The 19,605-nt window shown below is 43.1% G+C and overlaps 1 protein-coding gene across 1 annotated transcript in view; it reads left to right on the top strand.

Moving 5' to 3' along the window:
- Nucleotides 1–19,605, top strand: part of COPE (COPI coat complex subunit epsilon) — a 515,037-nt gene that overhangs the window by 445,743 nt on the left and 49,689 nt on the right. The window contains exon 9 of the mRNA XM_044053853.1: nucleotides 10,132–10,206. Within this exon, the coding sequence (XP_043909788.1) occupies nucleotides 10,132–10,206 (75 nt within the window). The remainder of the gene's footprint in view (nucleotides 1–10,131; nucleotides 10,207–19,605) is intronic.

Below are 19,605 nucleotides of genomic sequence, written 5' to 3'. Positions count from 1 at the left end.
CTTATCTCACAAAGCCTCCACTAAGAAACGTTACAGAAGTAAATGGAAAAGATTTGTCTTTTGGGCACAGCAATGGAATCTAGATCCCTTTTCAGCACCTGTTCCTAAAGTTCTTGAATTTTTAGCCACAATTTTCAATAAAGGTGCTAGCTCTTCTACTGTAAAAGTACAACTAGCTGCCATTTTCTAAGGGGAACTTACTAACTTAGATCCCTAATAAAAGATCCCAGTCTTCATTGGGATTTGAACATTGTTTTACAATCTTTTACACAATCCCCATTTGAACCATCTGCTAAGTGTGAACTAAAATTCTTGACCTGGAAAACTATCTTTTTTACTGGCCATTACCTCTACTAGAAGAGGATCAGAATTACAGGCCCTGTCATCCAAACCTCCTTATATGTTTTTTTCATAAGGATGGACTGTCCTTCCAGACCAGTCCTTCCTTTTTTCCTAAGGTGGTGTCAGAATCCAATATTAATCAAGCTATCAACCTTCCAGTCTTCTTTCCAAATTTCTCAAAAAAAAAGGAGGGCACATGTTACACCTTTTGGACATTCACAGACCATTATGATTTTATCTACATATAGCCAAAAATTTGAGGAATGCATAACAATTATTTGGGTGTTTTTCAGAGTCAAAATTAAGCAAACCAGTTTCTAAAGTGACTTTAGCCAAATGGTTATCTGATTGTATTACCTTTATTTGCGAAAAATTGGGATTGTCTTTAACAAAACTGCCAAATGCACATTCCACCAGGTTTATGGCAACATCTTCTGACATTTTATCCAGATCTTCATTGGATGATATTTGTGCAGGTGGAACTTAGGCTAATCCTCATACCTTTATTGCTTATTCCAAATTGAATCAAGTCTCTAGGGGATGAGCAGCCTTGGGCTCAGTGGTGCTCAGGAATATCCTTCCTTAGATTTCTCCCAGAGTATAGGTAGCTGGGGCTGTGTCCCAACAGTTGAAGAATGAATGAAAATGACACCATCAGATAAAGTTATGTACTCACTGTAAAGTTCAGTGTGTCCATTTTCATTCTTACAAAACATTCCTTCCTCCAACCTCCTCCATGTATGACTTTTGGAAGGATTGAAAGATGCTGAAAGAACTACTGCTCCCTTGTTTGAGTTCCAGATTCTGTTATTTTATCATTTCCTAATGTTTACAGGTTTAGGGGGCAACAAACAAGGTCCTGAGGTATGTTAGATGACTAGGGCATTATGGATAAGGTAGTAGCTAGTGAGTTTTAGCGTTCCACGAGCTGGAAGTAGGAGAGTCTGATCTGAGGGTCGGAAATGAACCCTACAGTTGAGGAAGAGTGAATATGGACAACACAGATTGAACATTATGGCGAGTACGTAATTTTTTTGTATTCTTCTGATGGAGGACAGAGGTTCAGTAATAAGGTTGGTGGGTATGGAATCTTGATTTATTCATGCTAAAGGAATTGTCCTGATTTATCAGTCTTGTAGTGGAGCCTGAGAGGTGACATGTCTTGCTTTCTATAGCATGCAAGATCCCCTTCTCTTCAAAAATGTGTTTAAAATGTACAGACAGGAAGACAGAGCATATACAAATGCAACTAAGCTAAAAATCTTTCTTAACTGCAGTAGCAAACACAAATGGTTTAATCATCCAGTGCTTCCCTCACCTTTGAAATAAACTCCCACTTCCCTTAGCACAATGTCCATCCCTTTCCAGCTTTTGAAAGGAATTAGATGATTACATATGGGTATACGTAGGATGTCATGTTAAAAATTTATCTGTATCGCTATTTTATTAAAACCGGCCAAGAAAGCCCTTCTCTTTTGTACTTTTCTGTTGTAGGAGCAGAGACTAGTTATTGATTTTAAGCCCTACATTCAGCCTCCCACTGTGAAGGATGATCACAGTCAAAGTGCTCAAACCACCCTTTCCTATCGGCCTTTTGGTGGCCTGGCTCTGCTTCTGAACTAGATCCTGTGTCACAAGGAGAAAATGACAGCTATGATACCGAGTGGCCACATAAATTGGTTTATGCATGATTTCTACAGTGTACTGAATTTGCATGCATGGGACTTGTTAAGTAGATGAGACGTAAACCACTGTTAAGAAAGTATTTTATCTTTTGTCTTTTAAGAACTTACCCATTAGGTACAGCTGCTCACTTTCAGAAGTTTTTATTCTGCATCAGGTACCCTGAGGCTGCATAGTAAGCAGGCAAAGGCTAGAATCACTCTTTTTAGCATAAGGCGTCTCCTTCTCAGTGTATCACATCAGCCAGAAGTATATTTTTGTATGCTTTGATAACTAGTCTAATGTTTGTTTCTAGAGAGCCTCAGAGCTTAAGATGCTCAGTCAAGTAGTCTGTAAGTGGAAGTTGCTTCACATCAGACCTAGTTCAGCTCTTCTAATCCAAGAGTTAAATAGGGAACATGTTGGATGTTTTGCCGTTTGTGTAAGGACTTACTTTGTTGCCGCTGCAAACAATTCTTGACTGTCATGATTTCATGCTTGTAGGAGGCAAATAAGATGTTGATCTAGGAGAAGGCATCAGCCTTTGCTGTTTGTAAAATATGTAGTTTTTTTACATGCTTTGTACTGCCCATTTGAGTAGATTTATGAATAATAAGAAAGTTGCTGTTTTTCTGCTACTAGAAGAGAGGTTTCTATTCTCTCCTCGCTATTGAAGCAGTGTACTAGGGTAGTTTAGGTGTAGGGGTGCAAAACTTTAAAGGTGGGTTTGAATTCCATTAACATCCACTTGCTTGGTATTTGACCCTGCAAGACAAGCTGCGCAACTTCCTTGATGTCCTTCATGGATGCATCTGCAGTCATAACAAGTGGGTTGTCCTGTCGTCAGGCAGCCCTTCAGTCGGCCGGATTCCAAAGTCCGGGTCCGGCTTCGGCTGATGTCGCACTCCACCCGACGTCATCACTGTTGGTCTTCGGGTATAAAGGCATCAGCCGACGCCATTTTCCCCAGTCTTTCTTGCCGCGTGGCGCCCGAAGCAGAAGATGTTCGCAAGTGCCGGTCGGTCGGATCCAGAGATTACTTCTACCGAATACTACTTCGAAGACTTCTAAAGCTAAGTACCCCGTTGGGGACTCTTTCTTGCCTCAGCCGATGTCAGAAAAAGTTAACAATTGTTTAAACTGTGGGAAACAAATACCTCATAAAGATTTCCACTCTTACTGTCTGCCTTGTTTAGGCCCAGCCCACGACGTAGCAGCCTGTTCGGCCTGTGCTTCTTTCAACCGACGAACGCTTAGGCGTCAGTCGGAGTTTGCAGAACAGTTTTTCGGTTCTGATTTTGCGTACATTATGCCGTCGGATCCTCCGACTACCCAATCTAGCAAAAAACGCAAAGATAAAGACCGACATTCGCGGTCCGCGGTTTCGGCCGAAACCATGGTCAAGCAAACCGCGATTGTCTCGGTTTCGGCCGAAACCGAGAAAACTGAACAAAGTACAGCTGAACCTCTTCCTACAACCGAGGCCCCTGCTACAACTCTTGAAACGACTTCACAAATTTTACCCACTACGGTGGTTGACTTATCAGACACCATCCCCTTGGATGTTTCTACCCCAGCACGTGGTGCTGCTAGGCCTCCAGCAGCCATGTCCATTAAGGCCTTCGCCAGGGCTAAAGCAGCCAAGACTACTAAAACAGTGCCTGTTAAACCACCCACATCCAGGCCCTCTTCTAGTTCTCAAATGCTAACTTTGGCAGAAGATTTAATTTCTTTAATTAGAGGATCTCAATCTCACCCAGACAGGGCCTCTCAGCCCCAGAGAAGAGACCTAGGGCAGAGCCCCGAGCCAGTGTCCTCTGATGATTCTGCTGATGAATCAGACATAACTGACCAGCCAGAGGCTCCCTTCTCCAATTTTGAAGATTCTGATGCTGAAGAATCCATCCCAGCTGCTTCCCACCAGAAGAATTCTCCTTTGGGGAAACCTTGCATGCCATGCGAGAACAGTTCCAATGGCAGCAACAGGATTTTTCAGACTCCAGAAAAAGACTTAGGACTTTTCTGCACCTCCCACAGCACAGGCCCTTAGCTATACCCCCTGTTCTCTCTGTGGTGGATGATGCTTTCAATGATGTTTGCTCCTCTCCAGATTCTTTACCCCCAGCCCCTGCCAAACCAGACAGATTTTACAGGGTGCCAGATACTCATCACCACCTTTACAAGGCCCCACTTGCAGACCCAGAAACTATATCCCAGGGCCCCAAGGCAGTAGCCGCGACCATAGCTAAAAACCCTATTCCTTCTGAAAGGGAAGCAAGGTCATTAGACAGATGGGGTAAAAAGGTCTACACTTCAGCTACTCTCTCTGCTAGAGCTTTAAACTGTCAGTTTCACATGATACAATACCAAGAGTTTATGCTGGATCAGTTAACTAAAAAACTAACCACTGATGAATCTCTTGATAAGAAATATGTATTAGAGATGGTAAATAACATACAACAGGTTAGCAACCATTCCTTAAAATGTGGCTATGATGCACTGGAGGCTTCATTTAGATCAGCCATGACAGGCACAGTGATAAGAAGGCATGCATGGCTAAAGGAACAAGCTTTACCGGATCATGTTAAAGCTAAGTTGCTAGATGCTCCTATGGACAAGACAAGTTTGTTTGGTACATCTGCCCAGCAGGTTATGAAGAAAATGGAAGAAAAGGCAAAATCTGTTCAAACTGTTAAAGATTTCTTGCAGGTTCAACCCCAAGGTTTAGCAGGAACTGGCCTGCCAAAATTGGTCCTTTCCTGACTCCACAAAATTTCAAAGGGGCAGGAATAGACGTTCCAGAGGCAGAAACCAATCCAGAGGAGGTGCCTACAGAGGAAGACAGTGGCAAGGTAACAACAGAGGCACAGACACAGCCACTGCCACTACATCAACACAACCACAGTGACTTAACCCTAAATCCGCCTACCAGGGAACAAATAGCAGCTCCTCTAGGCGGAAAGTTAACCTTATTCTCAAAGAACTGGCACTACATAACAAAGGACAAGTGGATTTTACAAACCATAGATCAAGGTTACCGGTTTCACTTCCACACTTTTGCAGGCAAAAGAGGAATGCCAAATCTACCTCCAAATCAAAAAACAGAGGCTCTACGCCAGATAATGGAGTTAGCAAACATGAGAGCTGTGGAAAGAGTGCCAACAGCAGAGCAAGGCAAGGGGTTCTACTCCAGACTATTCCTAGTTCCAAGAAAGGAAAAAAGTTGGAGACCAATTCTCGACCTGTCCACCTTAAATACATACATCATTGTCCCAAAATTCAAAATGCTGACCCTACAGCAACTTCTTCCCATGCTGGGCAAGGAGTCTTGGCTGGTAACTCTAGATCTCAAGGAGGCATACCTGCACGTCCCCATTCGACCAATCTGCAGAAGATACCTCAAGATTTCTTGCAGGATCAGAGCACTATCAATTCTCAGCATTGCCTTTTGGCTTATCTACTGCGCCCAGAGTATTCACAAAATGCCTGGCATCAGTAATCGCCCATTGCAGACTTCAGGGAATTCAAATTTACCCATACCTGGACGACTGCCTGCTACAAGGGGACAACAAAAGCAAGCTGACAACAGATTTACAAAGGGTCATTTACTTGCTACAAGCACTGGGATACACAGTCAATTTACAAAAGTCAAGGCTGATACCATCCCAAACAAGGACATTCTTGGGTGCGGAATTGGACACAGTAAAACAAATGGCATTCCTGACTACAGAAAAACAAAAAGAACTCCCTCTATACTTCTTGGCACTAACAAAACTGAACAAGTTAACAGCAAGAAAAGTACTGCAGGCCTTGGGCTTCATGGCATCATGCATAATCTTGGTTCCATTTGCCAGACTACATATGAGAAAACTACAGTGGTACCTAAAGAATTTATGGTCCCAACACAGACACAGTCTAGAAACAGAAATCCCACTAATTCCATGCTTAAAACAGGAGTTCCTATGGTGGGCTCAGGCATGCCAGTCAAACCCAGGCCTACCCATTCGCAGATGTCAAGCAAGCCAGACCATCACAACAGACGCTTCAGACCTAGGATGGGGGGCCCACATGCTGGACAAATGCGTGCAAGGATTGTGGACACAGGATCAACTTCAACTGCACATCAACCTAAAAGAAATGCTGGCAGTAAAACTGGCAATCCAAAAGTTCAAACCATTTCTCAAAGAGGGCCAGTTGATGATAAGGACAGACAACACCACAGTCATGTGGTACATCAACAAACAGGGAGGCACTCATTCATACCCCTATGCAGAATGACCTTGGAGCTGTGGACCCTGGCACTCAGCTACAACATCCAGTTACAGGCAATATTTGTACCAGGGAAAGACAATACCCTAGCAGACATATTAAGCAGAACCACTGGATGCCCACGAATGGAAGCTTCACCGGACATCTTCAAGACCATCTCAAAGAAATGGGGAATGCCACAGATAGACCTATTCGCATCACCTCTCAATCACCAGCTCAAAAAATCTGCACAAGGACATTCCACCCATTAGCATGGAAAGTGGATTCGCTCTCTCTTCAACTGGAAAGGCCTAACAGCATATGCATTCCGCCTCTTCCTTTGATACACAAGGTACTACTGAAAATCAAGGAAGAACGTCCAAGGATAATCCTGATAGCTCCAAACTGGCCAAGACAACACTGGTACCCACTACTGAGGAGCATGTCTCGGAACAATATGTGGACAATTCCCCTGATGCCCTTGATGTTAACACAGAACAACTACAGCATCATACATCCAAACCTAAAAACCTTGCAACTGACTGCATGGAACATCACATAACAGCAGCTATTCCAGAACTTTCCCAAAGAGTTAAAGACATTATTCTTGAAGCACGCAGACCTTCAACAAGAAGGAACTATGCTGGAAAATGGAAAAGGTTTGTCATCTGGAGTACGGAAAGAGGAAAAGATGTGTCAAACATAGATATGCTTAATATTCTGGAGTATCTGGCCGAACTTCTTCATTCAGGCCTGTCCTACTCCTCCATCAAGATACATGCATCAGCTATTTCAGCAGAATACAGCTTTGATACACCTGTTTTTTCGCACCCTTTGCTCAGGCAATTCCTCAGAGGAATCAAGAATGTAAAACCTCCAAGGAAACCACCATTACCAGCTTGGGATTTAAACTTTGTGCTAGAAAAGTTGACACTAGCACCCTTTGAACCAGCAGCAACAGCAGACCTACAACACCTGTCATGGAAAACTGCTTTCCTACTGGCAATCACTTCAGCAAGGAGGGTTTCAGAACTACAGGCCTTAATGGCAGTGCAACCCTTCCTAATCTTCCACCAAGATAGAGTGTCCATGAGGACTAATCCTACATTTATGCCTAAGGTGGTATCCAGACTGTCTTTAAACCAGGCAATCCACCTACCTACCTTCTTTCCCAACCCACAAAAGAGAGGGAAAGAATACTGCATACCTTGGATGTACATAGACAGCTACGCTACTACTTGGACAGAACAAAAATAGCAGAAAGACTGACCAACTTTTGTAGCTTATGCAGCAGGAAGGGAAGGAAAAGCTATTTCCAAACAGACAATCTCCAAATGGATAGGAAATTGCATACGATTCTGTTACTCCTTCCATGGAAAACCAATTCCACAGAACATAAGACCTCATTCTACAAGGGCAACAGCCACTACCACAGCCTTCTTACGAGGAGTGGCAACCAAAGACATTATTGAGGCGGCTACTTGGACCTCCGTGCATACATTTGCCAAGCATTATAATTTGCCTCTATATTCCAGATCCCGAGCAGGGTTTGCCACTGCTGTACTGCAAGGGATCCTAAACACACCATAATCTATTTTTATCCTCCTCCCTAGTTGGCTATGGTATTCTACCCACTTGTTATGACTGCAGATGCATCCATGAAGGACATAGTACAGTTTTGTACCTACCATAAATGTAGATGTCCGAACTGGATAGCATCTGCAGTCAGGATTACCCTCCCTCCATCCCCTCTGTGGTACTCCTAGGGTGTTTACCCTTCTAATAGCTAGCTGTTGGAGGAGTCTTTATGGTGTATTTGTTTGTGTATATGTACATACATGCTTATTGTTGTGTTTACCTCTATCTATTTGGAAACATTGGCATCTATCCAAATTTTAGCCTGCAAGAGGGCTACTGGCATCTGGGGCAAGAAACACTGAGGAAAATGGCGTCGGCTGATGCCTTTATACCCGAAGACCAACAGTGATGACGTCGGGTGGAGTGCGACATCAGCCGAAGCCGGACCCGGACTTTGGAATCCGTCCGACTGAAGGGCTGCCTGACGACAGGACAACCCACTTGTTATGACTGCAGATGCTATCCAGTTCGGACATCTACATTTATGGTAGGTACAAAACTGTACTTTCTCCAGCTGACCCCTGAAAAATGGAAGTTAAGTATTCCCATGAGTCTACAAAAATAAAATAATCTAATAGTAATATGAACTTTTGAACTAAAAAAAAAATCTATTTATTTCTTTCTTTGTTTTCTGAGCTATTTTAATATCTCAAAAATCACTCTTGACTGCTTCTTCTAGAAATGTAATTGCTGCCAGTAGGTCTTGACATATCAAAATGATCTTGTTTGTCTTAAAGCCTTTCTCTTTTCCATTATCCATTTAAAGTCTGCCTTATATGAGTCGTACTAGACATAAGGAAGTAGTGGGGCATTCCCATGCCATTGACATATAATGAGGTTAGTGTCAGTCACTGTTATCTTGTATACCTTCTGTAAAAGGGCTGCTTCTTTTTTTTTTTGTTAAATGGCCCTCATTTGTGTCTCGGGGCTTGGTTTGTAGTATCCTAAGGAGTTATGCAGCTGCAACCAAAGAAGTAGCTATATTGCAGGCCTTTGTTCAAAGTATCTTTTTGTAGTCCAAGATGAATTGATAGCCCCCTCCCCCCATCTTTGTAAATGTGTTGACACTTGAGAAAAATTTTCTCTAAATGTCACAGACATCTTTAATGCTACATTTGTCAGCTTAAAATGTAAAGCAGTATAAACAAGCATTTAAAGTTTAGAGCTTAACATTTCATTACTGTAACTCTTCATGTATAAATTTGCCAAAAGAGGTGACAACTGCCTTTGAACCATTGCTCTGTTTTGCTATGAAAGTCATGGCTATGCTGGAAACATCTGTGAATCAATGCAAGTTCCCTTCCTCTCAGCAAAAAAGACAATGGAAAACAGTTTCATACCTCTCTGTCGTTTACAGTAGGTGTTGTGCTCTTGACATCAGCCAGACGTTACCAGTATATGAATTATCAGCAGTAACTAACTACAAATTTTTTTCTGTCTGTGGTATGTCAAGCAGGTGTAGACAATTTCCTCTGCAAATTATGTATGAAATTAAACTTGAAAAGAGTGGGTGGTCTTTCCCTTCCTTTGATTCCAAACCAAGAAAATGAAAGTTTAATGAAGTACAAGTAGGTTTCTACTACCTACACAATACTGGAACCATACTTTAGGGAGAAAAACAAATTAAGAGTCGAGTTAAACTGCAGAAGAAGGTGGAGTTTTCCTTTAAGTCTATTTCTAATGAAAAGTATAACTGTTACATTATTCTTTCTGAGTCCTTGGGATTTTAAATAAAGAAAAGCTTGTCTTTATCCCACAGAGGCAAAAAAAAAAAAAAGTGGGATCTTGACACATTTTTATATACAGTGGCCCACTTCAAATGTGCAGCATTCCTCCCTGCAGGTCCTTATCCTAGTGGCTGAAGGAGTGCTAAAACTTGAAAGGTGCTTTAACCAGGACCTTCTGTCTTGAATTTCATTTTCATGTACTACAGTATGTCCTTTTTCCAGTTATGCATGTTGTAGTTTAAGCAAAATGTGTATTTATCAGATTGTTTTTTTCTATTTTAGTATTGCGGTTTCCAAAAGCAGGTGTGTCAGTAGCAGTTGTCAGAAATATTGAACAATTCTTGCACTTTGTAGACTTACAGAAAGTACAAAATTTGTGAGTCTTAGACCTGAACTTCATAATCATGTAATTTACTCTTAAATGGAGAAGACACGTACTAAATACAACTCTAAATTTGGAACTAGTAACAAATTTACTTTTTTTCTAACCATGGTAATTGTCTTGTCTCACCAGGTCACAAATCGTTATTTAACACAACTTAAAGATGCTCATAAGAATCACCCATTTATCAAAGAATATCAAATAAAGGTGAGGCTTTCTATGGTGCTTTATACACATGCATGCATATATATCTACACGTAGACTTCTGTTCCTTTTTAAATTAAATGCATATTTTGTGTAGCTTTGCAACATTTTTATATCTGGTGTCAAAAGCAAAACAGTAATGTAGAATTTGCTGACTGATATGGGACAGCATGGTAGTTCATTTAAGATTCCTGCTTTACTGCTGCAGAGTCTGTGGTTCAGTCCTTCCCTCCAGTCTCTCTCTGTGAAAAGAATTAGTTTACTTAATTAATATGATGTCCTTCCATTTCACTGTTTGAAGAGAAGAACATCTACCATTATGGTAAGATCTTGTACAACTGTACTTTCCCAAGAGTGTCTCATTAAATATTGAACTCTCACAAGAATGAATGTTCAAAGATGAATCACTTTAGAGCGAATTTTAAGTGATTGAAAATGTGTAAAAAAAATAAAACTTTTTATCTGATATTGTCAATTTTTCATCTCCTCCTCACGTGGGGTTTGAATCTGAGCCCTCTGATCTGGCTCTGCTATTAGCAAGATTGTGGCAGTCAAAAAGCTTTCGGGTACCTCCACCTTACCCACAGTGCATCTCTCCCCATTACCCCAGATCTCATTGCCACTTTGCGAAGACATGGTCACTCCAGCTAGCTCTTGGTGCCTGCTTGTTATTTTTCCTTTACTTCTTCCTTTTCCTTCCAGCAAGTAACCGTTTTTTGATAGATTACACACCCCTACCCCTTTTACCCTTAAGGTATTTCTTGCCTACTATTGTTAGTAGGGGGTTTCTTTATCTCGGTCTTCCTTCTATCTGCCAAAAAAAGAAAAAAAAACTTTCCTCTGTTTTCTTGAGTAAGTGTGTCTGTGTGTCTGTGTTGTGCCCTTACTCCTCTGTTACGGCAGAGAAACAGGGGAAACTGGCTAGCTTCAAGAAGCGCACAAAGTGCGGGAAAAAGATTCCGTTTAGCAACTCACACTCTCTATGTGTATATTGTCTTGGGCCTCTGCATTTACAGGAGGACTGTGCAATATGTCACTCCTTTAACAACAGAGCCTTTAATTGACCAAAGGAACAAACTCATTTTAAGAGGGATGTTTCCTTCAGCCTTTGATGAAGCTATTTCTGGAGCAAAGGATGTCGAGTTCAACTTCTAAAACTAAATTGGCTTGTTTGAGCCCTGATTCATCCTTGTCCTCCAAATCTTCGGACAAGGCCAAGAAAAGACCATTGTCTGTGCTGACTGATTTTTCAGAGCCAAAGTTCAAAAAGATAAAATCTCCCATGTCTGGTGAGTCTCAAATCCAGTTGGAGCCTTCATCTCTGACCACTACTTTATTAGATCCAGCTTTGGCTCCAATCTCATCTGGCAAGGATGGGCCAGATCCAGTGGGGTCGGATCAGACGCTGAGCCCTTTCAAGCCAATTTTTATTTTACCATGGGCAAGGTATCCTTCCTCATTTAACCCAGTTCCTTCGGGGGAAAAAAAAAATTTTCAGCTGCTTTTACAGTATTTGTTTCCTCCTCCTACTGTATCACTCCATCTTGGTTTTTCTGCTACTTGTTCTCTAAAGTCTTAAATTGCTTCTTCTGTGCTGCATTTATTACTACTTGTTTTTAGCCTGTTTAAATTTTAAGTGTTATATTAAGCCTCTTAGTTTTGGTTTAAGCACTTGGGCTTTAGGCCTACCTCTTAGCTCTCCCTGGCTTCTCTCCCTCAGATTCTGACAAATATGGATGGACAATTTCCTACGGATGTCCTTCATGGATGCATCTGCAGTCATAACAAATGGGTTGTCCTGTCGTCAGGCAGCCCTTCGGTCGGCCGGATTCCAAAGTCTGGGTCTGGCTTCGGCTGATGTCGCACTTCACCCGACGTCATCTCTGCTGGTCTTCGGGTATAAAGGCATCAGCCGACGCCATTTTCCTCAGTCTTTCTTGCCGCGTGGCGCCCGAAGCAGAAGCTGTTCGCAAGTGCCGGTCGGTCAGATCCAGAGATTACTACTACCGAATACTACTTCGAAGACTTCTAAAAGCTAAGTACCCCGTTGGGGACTCTTTCTTGCCTCAGCCGATGTCAGAAAAAGTCAATAACTGTTTAACTTGTGGGAAACAAATACCTCATAAAGATTTCCACTCTTACTGTTTGCCTTGCTTAGGCCCAGACCACGACGTAGCAGCCTGTTCGGCCTGTGCTTCCTTCAACCGACGAACGCTTAGGCGTCGGTCGGAGTTTGCTGAACAGTTTTTCGGCTCAGATTTTGCGTACATTATGCCGTCGGATCCTCCGACTACCCAAATTGTTAAAAAACGCAAAGAAAAAGACCGACACTCGCGGTCCGCGGTTTCGGCGAAACCACGGTTAAGCAAGCCGCGAGTGTCTCGGTTTCGGCCGAAACCGAGAAAACTGGTCAATCTTCAGCCAAATCCATGAGTACTACTGAGGCTCCTGCTACCTTACCTGAATCAGCCTCAGAAATGTTGCCTACAACTGTGGTTCCTACTGATCTATCAGACACCATCCCTTTGGATATCTCTACTCCAGCACGTGGTGCTGCTAGGCCTCCTGCAGCCATGTCTATTAAGGCCTTTGCCAGGGCTAAAGCAGCCAAATCAGCTAAATCAGTGCCTGTTAAACCATCCTCACTCAGGCCTACTTCTAGTTCTCAAATGCTTACTCTGGCAGAATATTTAATATCCTTAATTAGGGAATCCCAATCTCACCCAGACAGGGCCTCTCAGCCCCCAGAAAAGAGACCTAGAGCAGAGCCCCCCGAGCCTGTGTCCTCTGATGATTCTGCGGATGACTCAGACATTACAGACCAGCCAGAGGCTCCTTTTTCCAATTATGAAGATTCAGATGCTGAAGAATCCATTCCAGCTGCCTCTCCACCAGAGGAATTCTCCTTTGGGGAAACCTTACATGCCATGAGAGAACAATTCCAATGGCAGGGACAAGATTTCTCAGATTCAAGAAAAAGGCTTAGGACTTTTCTGCACTTACCACAACATAGGCCCTTAGCTATACCTCCTGTCCTATCTGTTGTGGACGATGCATTTAATGATGTCTGCACTGCACCTGATTCTTTACCTCCAGCCCCTGCTAAACCAGATAGATTTTACAGGGTGCCAGACACTCATCACCACCTATACAAGGCCCCACTTGCAGACCCGAAACTATATCCCAGGGGCCTAAGGCAGTAGCCTCGACCACAGCAAAAACCCTATTCCCTCTGAAAGGGAATCCAGGTCCTTAGAGATGGGGAAAAAGTCTACACCTCTGCTACTCTCTCAGCTAGAGCTTTAAACTGTCAGTTTCACATGATCCAATACCAAGAGTTTATGCTTGATCAGTTAATTAAAAAGCTGTCCTCTGATGAATCTTTAGATAAGAAATATGTATTAGAAATGGTGAATAACATCCAACAGGTTAGTAACCATTCTTTAAAATGTGGCTATGATGCACTGGAGGCTTCATTTAGATCAGCCATGACTGGCACAGTGATAAGAAGGCATGCATGGTTGAAAGAATAGGTCTTGCGGATCATGTTAAAGCTAAGCTATTGGATGCTCCTATGGATAAGGCCAGTCTATTTGGGGAACCTGCCCAGCAGGTAATGAAGAAAATGGAAGAGAAGGCAAAATCTGTACAAACAGTTAAAGATTTCCTACAGGTTCAGCCCCAAGGTTTAGCAGGAACTGGCCTGCCAAAATTGGTCCTCTCCTGACTCCACAAGATCACAAAGGGCAGGAACAGACGCTCTAGGGGCAGAAATCAATCCAGAGGAGGTGCCTACAGAGGACGACAGTGGCAAGGCAATAACCGAGGCACAGACACAACCACTGCCACTGCAACAGGACAATCACAGTGACTTGGCTCTGACTCCGCCTACCAGGGAGCAAATAGCAGCACCATTAGGCGGAAAGTTAGCCTTATTCTCGAAAAATTGGCACTATATTACAAAAGACAAGTGGATTTTGCAAACCATAGACCAAGGCTACCGGTTCCACTTCCACACTTTACCAGTAAAAGAGGAATGCCAAACCTGCCCCAAATCAAAAAATAGAAGCCCTGCACCAGATAGCGGAATTAATAAAGATGAGAGCTGTGGAAAGGGTACCAATAACAGAACAGGGCAAAGGATTCTACTCCAGACTCTTCCTAGTTCCAAGAAAAGAGAAAAACTGGAGACCTATTCTCGACCTGTCCATCTTAAACACATGCATCATTGTCCCAAAATTCAAAATGCTGACCCTACAGCAACTTCTTCCCATGCTGGGCAAGGAGTGTTGGCTGGTAACTCTAGATCTCAAGGAGGCATACCTGCACGTCCCCATTCGACCAAATTGCAGAAGATACCTCAGATTTCTTGCAGGATTAGAGCATTATCAATTCTCAGCATTGCCCTTTGGCTTATCTACTGCGCCCAGAGTATTCACAAAATGCCTGGCATCAGTAATCGCTCACTGCAGAGTACAGGGAATCCAAATTTATCCATACCTGGACGACTGCCTGTTACAAGCGGACAACAACAGCAAGCTGACAACAGATTTACAAAGGGTCATTTACTTGCTACAAGCCCTGGGATACACAGTCAGTTTACAAAAGTCAAGGCTGATACCATCCCAGACAAGAACATTCTTGGGCGCAGAATTGGACACAGTAAAACAGATGGCATTCCTAACTGCAGAAAAACAAAAGAACTCCTCTTTACTTCTTGGCATTAACAAAGCAGAACAAACTAACAGCAAGAAAAGTTCTGCAGGCCTTGGGCTTCATGGCATCATGCATAATCTTGGTCCCACTTGCCAGACTGCATATGAGAAAGTTACAGTGGTACCTAAAGAATTTATGGTCTCAACACAGGCACAGCTTAGAAACAGAAATACCACTAATCCCATGCTTAAAACAGGAGTTCCTATGGTGGGCTCGGGCATGCCAGTCAAACCCAGGCTTACCCTTCCACAACTTTCGAGCAAACCAAACCATCACAACGGATGCCTCAGACCTAGGATGGGGGCACACATGCTGGACAAATGCGTACAAGGACTGTGGACTCAGGACCAGCTGCACCTGCACATAAACCAAAAAGAAATGCTGGCAGTAAAACTGGCAATCCAAAAATTCAGACCATTCCTCAAAGAAGGCCATTTGAAGATAAGGACAGACAACACCACAGTCATGTGGTACATCAACAAACAGGGAGGCACTCATTCTTACCCCCTATGCAGAATGACTTTGGACCTTTGGAATCTGGCTCTCAGCTACAACATCCAGTTACAGGCAATATTTGTACCGGGAAAAGAGAACACCCTAGCAGACATTTTAAGCAGAACCACCTCGGATGCTCACGAATGGGTGCTACACCCGGACATCTTCAAGGCCATCACAAAGAAATGGGGAATGCCACAAATAGATCTATTCGCTTCCCCACAAAATCACCAGCTCAAAAAATTCTGCACAAGAACATTCCACCCACTTGCATGGAAGGTGGACTCTCTATCCTTCAGCTGGAAAGGCCTGACAGCATATGCATTTCCCCCTCTTCCCTTGATGCACAAGGTACTACTGAAAATCAAAGAGGAACGTCCAAGGATAATTCTGATAGCTCCGAACTGGCCAAGACAACACTGGTACCCATTGCTGAGGAGCATGTCTCGGGAGAAAATGTGGTCAATACCCCTGATGCCTTTGTTAACTCAGAACAACTACAACATCATACATCCAAACCTAAAAACCTTGCAACTGACTGCCTGGAACATCACATAGCAGTAACTAACCCAGACCTTTCACAAAGGGTTAAAGACATTATCCTTGAAGCCCGCAGACCTTCAACAAGAAGGAACTATGCAGGAAAATGGAAAAGGTTCGTCATTTGGAGTACTGAAAGAGGAAAAGATGTGTCGAACATAGATATTGCTAACATTCTGGAGTACTTGGCAGAGCTTCTACATACAGGCCTGTCCTATTCCTCCATCAAGATACATACATCAGCTATTTCAGCAGAATACAGCTTTGATCCTCCTGTCTTTTCACATCCTCTACTCAGGCAGTTCCTCAGAGGGATCAAGAATGTCAAACCTCCTAGGAAACCACCATTACCAGCATGGGACTTGAATTTTGTACTAGAAAAGTTGACACTCCCTCCGTTTGAACCAGCAGCAACAGCAGATCTACAACACCTGTCATGGAAAACTGCTTTCCTACTGGCTATTACTTCAGCAAGGAGGGTTTCGGAACTACAGGCCTTAATGGCAGTGCAACCCTTCCTAATCTTCCATCAAGATAGGGTGTCCATGAGAACTAATCCTACATTTATGCCTAAGGTGGTATCCAGAGTGTCTTTAAACCAGGCAATCCACCTACCTACCTTCTTTCCCAATCCACAAAACAGAGGTGAAAGAATAATGCATACCTTGGATGTACATAGACAGTTACGCTACTACCTGGACAGAACCAAAGGTAACAGAAAAACTGACCAGCTCTTTGTAGCCTATGCAACAGGAAGGGAAGGAAAAGCAATTTCAAACAGACAATCTCCAAATGGATAGGAAATTGCATAAGATTCTGTTACTCCTACCATGGAAAACCAATTCCACAGAACATAAGACCTCATTCTACAAGGGCTACAGCCACTACCACAGCTTTCTTAAGAGGAGTGGCAACCAAGGACATTATTGAGGCGGCTACTTGGACCTCCGTGCATACATTTGCCAAGCATTATAATTTACCTCTATGTTCTAGATCCCGAGCAGGGTTTGCCACTGCTGTACTGCAAGGGATTCTGACTACACCATAATTATTATTCCTCCTCCTAGTTTGGCTATGGTATTCTACCCATTTGTTATGACTGCAGATGCATCCATGAAGGACATAGTACAGTTTTGTACCTACCGTAAATGTAGATGTCCGAACTGGATAGCATCTGCAGTCAGGATTACCCTCGCTCCTTCCCCCTTGCGGAACTCCTGGGGTATTTATCCCCCTAATGGCAAGCTGGGGGGGGGGTCTCTTATGGTGTATTTGTTTGTATATATGTACATACATGTTTATTTTTGTGTTTGCCTTCTACTATTTTGGAAACATTGGCATTTATCCAAAATTTAGCTTTCCAAGAGGGCAATTGGCATCTGGGGCAAGAAACACTGAGGAAAATGGCGTCGGCTGATGCCTTTATACCCGAAGACCAGCAGAGATGACGTCGGGTGAAGTGCGACATCAGCCGAAGCCGGACCCAGACTTTGGAATCCGGCCGACCGAAGGGCTGCCTGACGACAGGACAACCCATTTGTTATGACTGCAGATGCTATCCAGTTCGGACATCTACATTTATGGTAGGTACAAAACTGTACTTTTCTCCTGCCAGCCTGGTTGATATGGGCATCCTGAGACAGTGTAGCAGCTGCCTCATGTACATGGACAACCATCTGCTACTACCACCTAGGAACACAATTTGTGAGAGATGTAATTGCATAAAGAAGCTGCTACAGTCTATGCTCTCTCCCTCACAAGCCAGTATATCTGGCACTGAGAAGGTTGTCAACATAATCGCTACACCTCAAAACCACCCACAACTACACGACACACACCCACATATGCGGAGGTTCTCAACCAAAACAAACCCAAACAAAGGAGACCTCGGAGATAAAAATACATGAGAACTCCACAACCCTCCACGCCACATACCATGCGTAGTCCACACACCAGTGTCTGGCAACCACTAAGGCCTTAACCATAAACCCAACATATTAGTCATAGGGGACTTCATTGTAAGACACACAGATGTGCCTCTCACCAGGCTAGATAAGGAGAAAGTCGCGGTTAGTTGTTTGTCAGGTGCCAGAGTCCGCCGTATCACACATGCACTCAAGTCTTTCAACAACAGGTACCATTATGACTCTGTCATAGTCCATGTTGGTGTGAACAATTTGAGACGTACCTCCCTGGATTATATGTAGAGAGACATGATTGAGTTTGCTGAGTATGTGTCCCAGACAGGTATGTCCTTAGTCTTAAGCAGCATTCTGCCGTCACCCGGAATGATGCCTCAATACAAACAGAAAATGATTAACTGATGCCTTATTACAAACAGAAAATTATTGACTTTAACAATTGGATTAGTTTCTGGTGTTAGGCACTGGATCCCCCCTGGCATAACAGCCTGGGAAGATATGATCAACAGACCACGATGCTTTGCTAGAGATGGACTGCATCTGTCTCACTTGTCTTCAGGCTTCTGGCAAAGGCCCTTGCCTTCACCATAGTGCTTTTTTTAGGAAAGATCATGAGGTTGATACTACCAGCATAAAAATGTCAACAAAATGCAAATTAAAGGTTATGCTGCTAAATGCTAGGAGTCTAAACATGAAACTGCACTCATTGCAAGCATTCTTAACCCTAGAAGATGCTGACACTTGTGCAGTCACAGAAACCTGGTTCATAGCTGCAGGAGAGCACCCCAGCCTTACCTGGTTACTCATCCTATAATACATTCAGACCCCAAAATGTGGACAGCAAAGCCAAAGGAGTTGGAGTTTCAATATATATTAGACACACACACCTCCAGGCTGGTCAAAAAGTATGATGCACAGGAGAAACTCCAGGTGCACTTAACCATTGACAAGCCCCCTATTCAAATTATAGCTAGCTACAGGCCCCCAAGTTTGACTCAGGATGCCCACTCCACCTGTCTGGACCTCTTCAAATCTGTCAAAATTCAACCCTTTACCCTGATCCTGGGTGATTTTAATTACCCATTCATAAATTGGAAAAACTACTCATGCCAGCACACAAATGCCCAGAGATTCCTCTATTTTAATGAATGCAAATACCTTGTAACAGCTAGTTGATACCCCCACAATCTTGGATGTGGTATTAAATAACATGAGTAACCAGTGCAGCACCTGTACAGTATCATCCTCCGTGGTAAGATCCGACCATAAAGCGGTCACTTTAAAAGTCACCATCTCCTCTGACCCCCTACAGCGAGGGACAAAGAAAAAAACTTCTCCAAAACTGATTACAACCACCTGATGGATGGTATAAACAGCTTCACAGCCCCTTCCCCCGCTATAGGAACTGGCAACAGTGTCCAAATCTACACCAAAGTACTATACAAGCATTTATATAGATGCATGGAATCAGGAATACCTGACAGGACAAAATCATCCTCAGCAAGGAAGAGTAAACCTGTCTGGTGGGCTTCTACAATAAATAAACTATATAACAAAAGGAAAACATTGCTGCCCAGGACGAAAAAGGAGCAGGTAGCCAATTGGAAGCACTCTCTCTTTACCCTGAACAAGCAAATAAGAGCATTAGTGAAATCCTCTAAAGCCAACTTTGAGTCCAAATCGGCCACACCTACTAGGGACAATCATAAGGCCTTCTTCACATATGTCC

This window comes from Protopterus annectens, chromosome 13.part0, assembly GCF_019279795.1.
Source record: "Protopterus annectens isolate FY-2018-M chromosome 13.part0, PAN1.0, whole genome shotgun sequence".
Classification (NCBI taxonomy): Eukaryota; Metazoa; Chordata; order Ceratodontiformes; family Protopteridae; genus Protopterus; species Protopterus annectens.
The sequence above is the reverse complement of the archived record's forward strand: the minus strand, read 5'-3'. Positions and strand labels throughout refer to the sequence as shown.